Raw genomic sequence first — 10,073 nt, 5'->3', positions numbered from 1 at the left:
CTTACTGAAGTTTGCATATGGTGCACAGAAACATAATGAACAATCAATCAAGTGAATATGCCAGTCAACGGTTGGTTGAAGAGAACAGATAGACCGAAAGGCATTGACTATAAAAACAAATTAATGTCAATTTTGACTGAATAAATAGGCTAATGAACTCAGTTTGACTTGAGATGGCAAGAGGCACTAAAGATTAATTGTTTTATCGACTGAAATAATAATGTTGTAGGCTATCATTGTCGCGTAATGGGCTACCCAAGACCACATGAGTTGAATTTCAATGTAGGCTACAGTAAAATGATCAATCAATTAGGCGACTGGAGAGAGAAAGCAGGGTGGTGGAGAGAGAAAGCGTGGTCGTGGATGCTGTGTTTTGATTGGGCTAACCAGGAGACTCGTAATGTGCGCAGTCCGATATAAACCCATGCAGACCAGCGCTCTATCTGTCATGCTCGTCAAAAGAAATCAGTGTACGGTCCAGGGAAGCCGCATTGTGTAGATGGTAGCCTACTTAGTTACCTAATAGATTTACATTGTTGAAAACACGGCACTGTACATCTTCAGAGCTGTATGAACTATAAATAAGATAAGCAAGAAACACTATTTCTATTTTGATAGATCATCAGTGATTATTGAATAATGCCTTTGAGGACCGGACTTTTTCTTCTAATGGTGCTGATTGCATCTGCATATGAACTGGATCAGAACGAGTCGTATTCACCCAGAAGAGCCCGCTTTTCAGCAAATACCCCTTGTAAGTAACAAACAGTCTCTTTTACAATATTGCAAATTTTTTAGCGGATGCGGTGTTCTCATGCACATATTTTTTTATCCTATATTACCTTGTATGCACAGTATGGGGGGGGAAATGTTTGCCATTTCATGATATGCAGCTCTGTTTCCAAGTGAACGAACGCCTTGATCGACAGGATAATGAATAGCTGAACAAGGATAGGTTACTCACCGTTACCGGTGTTTTACCGGCAACAGATGAGTGCGAGTTTCGCAGTGACTGACACCTGTGCTTGAAAGCTGTATACCACCATCAGATGTTGAATAAATGGTCTATGAACAAATGTCTTTGAATTAATGGTCGTGTGGGTTGGTTAAACCCGATGAGTGACCGGAGGAGAGAACATGAGAGAGATTCATATTTCTTTTAGGACAGATATGGAAATGCATTGATGTAGGTGAACCCACTTGTATCGTGTGGATCAATGCATCAATGGTTATTTGGTCACTGCCTTTATTGTATTATAAACACTTGATTTGCTTATAGATTGTGTCACATACTCAACAAGTAATGTCGTTTCAGTGTTGCAAATGTCATACATTAGTCTACCTGCAATGTTGCTTTACGCACTGTTAAAGATATATTTTTTTTTACCACAAAATAAACGATTTACAAGTGTTTGGAAACAACTATGGACCCATCATATTTTAAATGTATTGGTATTCTTCAAAGAAGTCACCAGTGTAAAGTGAAGATACTATTGCTGTAGGCTAAATAAATATGGACTACTGCACCCACCTGTGGCTACTGGCTACGGTCTTGACTGGATGAATGAAGCACCTAATGCCAGAACAAACTTGAAGGGGATAGGCCTATCAAAGTGAAAGCAAAGAGGGTGGAAACACATAGAGATAGATAGAGTACTCATTTTTGTATCTGTGCCATTGTAGCATCCGTGACCGCATGGGCAGCACCATTGAGGCAATCTCCATTTTGAAGTTGTCCACCTCCTAATGGAAGGATCAACCAATGAAGTTGGAAGTCCCACCCGGTTGACTACATTAAGGGCCTGCTCTAGCCTTTTGGGGGCCCTAAAAAACTTCAGCATTTCTTAAATCTAATTTCCAGAAATTCTACGAGTTTAGCCATGGGGTGGATAGAAATGTTGGCAGTTTTTTAAAGATAATTTCCTGCAATTCTACACATTTTGAGTGAGCGTGACTAACAAAATCAATGTGGGCCACCCTCTGCGTGCCCAGTCGGTATTCGATCAATATTACTACAAGTTTAGATAACTGGCTAGACTAATTTACCAATTTTTTTTTTTTAGCTGACATAGCTAACTGACTGACTGTCAGTGACTGACTAAACAAGAGAAGAACTGTTGATGCACAACCAAATGTCGAACTGTACATTTTACTATTCTAACTCTCAACAGTAAGTTGAGGCACCGACTGAGTTCCTAAAAAAATAAAAAAAAGTGGCAGCCTGTAGCCATCCTTGACTACATTAAAATGGAAGCGCTCAATGGCGCTGCCAATGCTAAAACGGCCGTTTGGCCACTGGAGGCCTATGTCTTTCTCTATTTTTCAGACGTTCATTTGTTTGATGAAAGAATGTTGGCCATTGACCAGGAGTTCTATCAAAACTGCAAAACAGGCAATTTTTTAAAATTGATTTAACTAAACAGGTGGGGCTCAACCTTCCCTGAATGACGCGTCGCCACTGGGCATGATGCACGTCCCCACCCACTCATTCCAAGTCTGCTCTCATAGACTAGATGTAACATAGTAAATGTATATCCAGGACACGTATTTATGATATAACACGGAAGGTTACTTAAAACCTCTACAGAGTACCTAACCCGGATCCGGGAGCACCCCCCACACCCCCCACACTGATTAGCATCGCTAGCATAGCGTCACAATTAAATAGTAGCATCTAAATATCATTAAATCACAAGTCCAAGACACCCAATGAAAGACACAGATCTTGTGAATAAAACCACCATTTCAGATTTTTTAAATGTTTTACAGGGAAGACACAATATGTAAATCTATTAGCTAAACACGTTAGCAAAATGACACCATTTTCTTACTCCAACAGTTTCTTACTCCATCAGGTGCTATCACCAATTCGGCTAAACTAAGATATTGATAGCCACTAACCAACAAACAAATTCTTAAGATGACAGTCTGATAACATATTTATGGTATAGCATAGTTTTTTTTTTTTAAATGTGCATTTTTCAGGTATAAATCACAGTTCTACATTGCAGCTGCAATCTGATATAGTGCTGATGCAGCTAGAACAATTACAGAGACCAACGTTATATAACTAATTACTTGTCTTAAAACATTTCAGAAAAAATACACAGCGTACAGACATTGAAAGCCCAACATCTGGTGAATCCAAACAATATTTCAGATTTTTTAAATGTTTTATAGCGAAAACAAAATGTATCGCTAAATTAGCATAACCAGGCCAGCCAGAACCGGCTGGACGCGCCCGACCAGTTCACATGCACGACAGATATATGAAATAACATCGTAAATTGGGTCTTACTATTGCTGGTCTTTCATCAGAATGTTGATCAAGGTGTCCTTAGTCCTGATGAGTCGTTCAATCCATTCACAATGGCAACCTCCCCTCTTCATTTAGCCTGGGTACTGGTCGACTGGCACGGTCCATGTCCAAAGTTAAAAAACTCAAAGAACGGAACACGGCAAAACTCCCGAAAAAATTCTAATAATCTGATTAAACTATATTGAAAAAACATACATTACGGTGATATGGTCACATGTATCAAACAAACTTCGACACGGAGATAGTTTTCATCCGTAACGTCAGCATAACAAAAGACAATGGCACCTCTGAAAACGCGTATCTCAGAAACCGGAAGTTGTCGGTCACGCTAAAGAAATAGGTCTTATTTCACGTCAGTACAAGATAAACAAAAAATTTCTCCTCTGACGTCTTCCAGACACCCAGAGGAAGAAGAAGGAAGTGTGTTTCGGGTCATAGGTCGCGTGACCATATATAGGCAGAGCTTTGAAGCGAGCATACACATCTTGCAATCTTCTTCTGGCTCAGGGAAAGTGCTGTGAAATGACCTGTGTTTGACTCAGAGACAAAATTGGAACGGTTTTAGAAACCATAGCTTGTTTTCTATCCAATGGCATATGGTTATATGCATATAGTAACAGCAATAATTGAATAAGAGGCAGTTTAATCTGTAGAGGCAATTATGCTAATGCGAAACAGCACCCCCTGTATTCTCAAGAAGTTTAAGGCAAAAACAAAAGTAGATTTGCTGGTCAGGGTGGATCGGTTGGCGTATAATGCAAATTTCTAACAACCCAAAGGTTGTGTGTTCGAATCTCATCACGGACAGAATTAGCTAATTAGCAACTACTTACTACTTTGCAACTACGTAGTATGTTAGCTAACCTTAACCCTTTAACGTAACTGCTCCTAACAGAGCAGCACATCTTGCCCTTAATTGCACATACAGAACTAACATCAACAACATGCATGTCAGTCTTTCCTGATTGAGGGTTGACAAGAAATGTACTGCATCTTGTCTAGTTTTATGATAAATATTACTGTGATGAAAATTCTAGATTGTCTACATAATCAAATAACATTCAGCTCAGACACCCATACATTTATTTGATTTATTTAACCTTTATTTAACTAGACACCCATACATACCCCACAAGACATGCCACCAGGGACCCAAGTCCAAAACAAATTTACGGCAACGAATAGTTTTATACAGAACCATGATTGCATGGATCTCTCTTCCATCTCCAATAATCAAGCAAACAGCAAAATTGCCTTTTAAAAACAGATGAAATAACTCATGGAACAGCGGGGACTGTGAGGGGACAAGCAGACACACTCTAACAGTCAGATTTTTAGTTGTATTATTTGTATTCGTTTTTTGTTGTATTGTTTGTATATCATTGCATTTTACATTTGTGTGACTGTCCTTTATCAGTGTATCAGTGTTTTGTTACTTGTCATGGTTTTTTTTGTGGGCTGCAGGAAGAGTAGCTGCTGCTTCTACTAAAGCTAATGGGGATCTGAATTAACAAAACCACTAACCCTAACCCCTAGCCTAGCTAATGTTAGCCACTTAGCAAATGTTAGCATTAGCCACCTAGCTAAGGTTAGCCACAACAAATTGGAATTCATAAAATATGATACGTTTTTCAAATTCGTAACATATTGCACAAATTACAATTCTATGTGAAGTCCAGGTTGCTCATTCAGTAGGCTCCCTTTAAGTCCCTTTTCAATGGCTTGCCAACTGAAACTGCCCATAGTATTCCCATGCAATTAATAAAGTGAAAATAACATCTTTCAACTAAGCACGGCCCCTTAAAAGTGATGATATTGTATAGCAATAAAAAAATTAAACAAATAGTAATGGCCTAGGTCTACATTGCAGGGGGCTGTCTACCACCATGTATTCTGTTTACCGGTAAATTATTTGATGGAATAAGTGCTCGTGCACTCTTTCCAAAAATGTGTATATGAGATGGTTTTCTATAGCCTACATTCTCAGAAAGGCAGTTGTATTAACAGTCCCATAAAATGAGCAGAGCAGTGAAAGGCCTAAATTAGGAGATAAGGCAATGAATGAGGTGTTATCTAGGTGTGATTATTAAGCCCTTATTTGTTATTTAAACCAATGCAGAGGTTACATCAGACTAAGTATCTGCCACATTGGCCTCCTTGGTCCTACCAATAAGAGATATCGAAGGGGTGTGCATCTTTAGAAATACAATTTCTATATTTCTATGCGTGCATCCACAGAATGTGGAAATAATCTAAAGACCTGAGAGAAACACGGTGGAGGGACAGTTTGATTAGTGATTAGAGTGTTGTACCACTTAGAGATCACTTATCTGCTTGACAGCCATAGCGATTCATTGCTGATTTGCTAGTTAATTAGTGTGGGCTCGGCTGGACCCAAAAGGTTCAATGAACGAGAGTGCATCCATTTGTGATACAGTACATCAGCTCATTGTCACAATTGCTGTATGCTTACCATGAACTTGTCCCAGTCTTACTGAGGCACTCATTGGAGACATTTGGGGGGGTTTCTGGATATTTTAGATCTTTGCCTCGTCAGAGTAGTTTACACAGCTGTGTATATCAGCTTGCTCTTTAATATTAAGTCTGAGGCTATATTCATGTGACACATGCACATTAGATCTATTTCTGAGGAATGGGGCAGTGACCCATGGAGGGCAGGGTACTTGACTGTACTGTTAAGTGTGCACAGTTCATGGTGATGAGTGTCAGAGGTGGTTTGGCACACCTTCCAATTGAGCATAATATTATTGCCTTGTCACATATGAGGGTAATGGAAACAAGGGGTCTGGTGCCAAAAGTGAAAGTCAGCAGAACCTGATCCTGAATAAGCAACACTCGCACCAGTGTGTGTGGGTGTGACATGCCATGACTCCATAATAAACCTTTGGGTATTTTTGGTGCAGTTGGTCACAAGTCTGTTCCAAGAACCAAAATGCTGGAATATCCATAAAATTCTTTCCCAGAAAGAGGAAATGTAATTATCCTAAATTGTCTCCCAGTCTTAAAGGGTTTGACGTGTCCAGTGACCAGTCAAGTTGTAATTTGTCTGAATATTGATGATATCGGCATAGAATCAACTATGCATGTAAATTCTCATCAGATCACTTCCTTGTTTGGTTCACAACCAATACAGGCTGATTATCTTTCAATTCTTGTTGAGAGGTGTATGGTAGCCTGCCCCCTGCTAATGATCCCTTCCCTCTGTCTACAGCTGACGTGGCACGCTGTCTGAACAGTGCCCTCCAAGTAGGCTGTGGAGCTTTCGCCTGTCTGGAGAACTCCACGTGTGACACAGATGGCATGCACGACATCTGCAAGTCCTTTCTGTACAGTGCAGCTAAATTTGACACTCAGGTATGATCATTCTTCCTCTCTTCAAATCTGACACAATATATTGCAGTAGATTAAGCCTGTTGACTGAAGTTGAGTCATGTTCTGTGGTATGACTATGATATGTGGTTTTGTGCAGGGCAAAGCCTTTGTGAAAGAGAGCCTCAAGTGCATTGCCAATGGCATCACCTCAAAGGTGTTCCCCACCATCCGCCGCTGCTCCACCTTCCAAAGAATGATCTCAGAGGTTCAGGAGGAGTGCTACAGCAAGCTGGATATCTGCACTATCGCCCGCATCAACCCAGATGCCATTGGAGAGGTGGCACAGCTCCCAAGCCACTTCCCCAACAGGTGAGTTCCTAGAAAACGTGGGTCAAAGGGCTTCCATTTCTGTTTAACTTTATACAACTTTGTACAACAAAAGCTATGTATTTGATACCCTCACTCTATTGAAGCAAATACATTTCAGTGGGCTCCCAAAACATACTTTGAAATTGTACAGCAACAAAAATGCATGCTGCATCCTCTTGTAGGTTTTACGGTAAGCTCCTCCAGAGCCTGATGGACTGTGATGAGGAGACTGTGGATCTGGTGAGGGCCAGTATGGTGTCCAGGCTTGGCCCAGAGATGACAATTCTCTTCCAGCTGCTGCAGAACAAGCCCTGCCCCTCGGCTGCTGCTGCTATTGTTGCTGCCGTTCCAACTGGAGTGGAGGGCCGTGGGAGCTTGCAGTGGTCCATGGGTCCACACATGTATAAGATCCAGCCTGGTCTACGCAACAGAGACTCTGCCAGCCATTTAGGCAAGAAGCGTGCCACTGGTGACAGCTCCTAACTCCCACTCAGATTCAGAAACTACACACACCCCTCAAAAACATAAACAAGCTAACAGTGGTCTCTTCACTTGAGTATTTAAGAATCATTCCTCTCCAGACTGGAAAATAACATGCACCTCTAAGAGAATAGCCAATGTGTTTCAAGTATGTTTAACATCAAAGTTTGAGTTGTTGTGTGAGATACATTGTACCTTAGGTTAGAGAGGATCCCCTCCCCTAAACTATTTCCTAACTCTTATCACTCACACTGTTTGTTCATTGAACATGTTGTTATTGTAGCACCACAACTTGGCCCTGTTCATTCCTGTTCACTTCCCATACTTGATATCCTATCATCTGAGAGCCAAGTATCCTCTGAGAGCCTAGTGAGGATGATGTCCCTCTAAGTTTTCTATCTAGGATTTCAAGCATAAACCTGCAGGTATGGTTCATATCTATAGAGCACAAGTGTTCCCAAATAATTTTGGTTGCAATATTCAAATGTGCATCCATTAGTAGAATATCAATTGATAAGGCAACAATATCTTCATCAATAGATCATTATTAATAGATGTTTCATACAGTTTATGTGAGATATTTCTATATTATGATGAGATTAGTCAAATGAGTGTGCTATATAAATCAGTGTCACATAGTCACTGACACAAACAGGATTTATTTATTTATTAATTATTAGTCTCAGATGGCCACAGCTAGCTCTGGGAGAGAGGCGTGTCCCTCAGATGAGAGCAATCCTAATCAACTTTGCGCAGGAAGCTACTTTAGACTGACCAAATAACTTGAAACCACCCAAAATGTTATTCAAAGCAGACTTAAATGTGGTGGAAGGTGTTTAGCTAACGCCTATACCAGAGAATATAGCATTGTTTAGATACAACTACATATGTTCTGTCCTGTGACACTCAGTTCACAATAAGTATGGACCAGCAGTGTAACTTATGAGTAGGTGACCCCCTGAGATTGATAGAGGTCACCCCCTTGGACTGATGAACAACATTCTCCCTGATGAATATGACATGGAGGGGTTGGATCATACACACTGACTTCCAATGTTGATAATGACTATTTAAAAGCCTTGTTGGTATAATATTGATATTTATTTTCCTACTATATTATTTAAGTTGTTATTTTATGATGTTGCTGTAGTTTTAGTTACAGATATACAATTTTAAAGTGCAGTTTGGTCATGGCTCCTATTTCAATGGGGGCTCATGATCAAATACTATAGTATCTGCCACTCTCCACACTTTCCTCTCTGTTGACTGAATAGGACCCATGGTATGACTCTGTGCTGGACATAGGGGAACAACATTGTCACTTATGTACTGTTGCAAGGGGACTTTGTGTTTATTTTCCAAACCCAGTTAATAATGTTATAAAGGTAGAGAGAAATTGTGGTCAAGCCATTCATTGTACATTTAACAAACAGATAAACTTGAAGACGGAACTGCAAAGCATTTGGTGAATCTATTCTTAACATCATGCAAAAGAATGTATCTCTCAGAAAGGTTACCCTAGTGACATAACTTCATAAGTGCTTCAATAGAGGGAGATTAATTCATAAGACTTTGAGCAGTGTATTCTCACAGTGCACATGCCTGGCTGAGGGAGACGTACAATAGGGGAAAAGAACGTTAAAGAGATGTGATGGTTTTACAATACAAAATCATTTGAAATGTTAAGAACTCACAAACCTATGCAATAATCTCTCATATGGAGGATTCACAGTGACACACAAACATGCCCTTTGTCACAAACAAAGCCAGCTGATACTGAATATATGTGGCAGCAGCTTATTTGCTCACATACTTATAGTGAAGTAGCAGGCAATGCAATGTGCCCCTGGACTCCCCCTTTCTGTTGCTGAGTTTGTTGCTGTGGTCTCTGTTGTATTGTTTTTTGTTTAGTATTTTTCTTGGGATATAATATCTTGCTTTTAGTAGCAATATAGTGTATATTCAAAATAAAAAGTAAGGGAAAAAATCCCTCAGAAATGGTAAGACTGTATTACTTATGTTACATGCGCACTTTGCATCTCTTATGACCACTAAAGGGCCACTGAATCGTTCAACACTTGTGATGGGTTGGGGCTACGTCCTTTCTGTACTGTTAATATCTCTGTGTCTGTAATAGCTGGACAAATCCAGAACAGTTGCTGCTAAAGAATAGCTTGCTCCCTTGTATGATGGATTTTAATTTTCCCCTAAAACATTTACTTGGATATCTTTGGTAAAAACCCATTCACAGAACCTGGCATCAATCTGTATAATTGCATTTGACCATTTACATTCAGTTTGGCACTTCTTCTGGAATTTGTACATTTCTTTGAATGTTGCTTGCAGTGAATATATGCCAATGGTATTCTGTTTATTTCCTCTCCCTTGAGACTATGCTTATACATCCAAGTTCTGGGTAACTTCAGAGAATGTATCTTATATTGAATGTCTGTTCTGATGAGGATGTGCCCAAACCTAGATGGTTCATTATCATATTTTAGAATGTGTGTTTCATTTAAAGGTGGTGTATGAAAGTCTGAGAATTAAATTAAATGAACAGACTTACAAGTCA

General features: G+C 39.8%; 1 protein-coding gene across 1 annotated transcript; it reads left to right on the top strand.

Annotated features, from left to right (window-relative positions):
- The first annotated feature begins 460 nt into the window (after window positions 1-460).
- On the top strand, window positions 461-10,073 carry LOC129826280 (stanniocalcin-like). Its single transcript, XM_055886830.1, has 4 exons — window positions 461-754; window positions 6,552-6,694; window positions 6,810-7,021; window positions 7,204-10,073. Exons 1-4 carry the CDS (start codon window positions 640-642, stop codon window positions 7,502-7,504), a joined length of 771 nt encoding a protein of 256 aa, XP_055742805.1. The 5' UTR covers window positions 461-639; the 3' UTR covers window positions 7,505-10,073.

The sequence above is a fragment of the Salvelinus fontinalis genome, chromosome 28, assembly GCF_029448725.1.
Source record: "Salvelinus fontinalis isolate EN_2023a chromosome 28, ASM2944872v1, whole genome shotgun sequence".
In the NCBI taxonomy this organism is placed as follows: Eukaryota; Metazoa; Chordata; class Actinopteri; order Salmoniformes; family Salmonidae; genus Salvelinus; species Salvelinus fontinalis.
The sequence above is the reverse complement of the archived record's forward strand: the minus strand, read 5'-3'. Positions and strand labels throughout refer to the sequence as shown.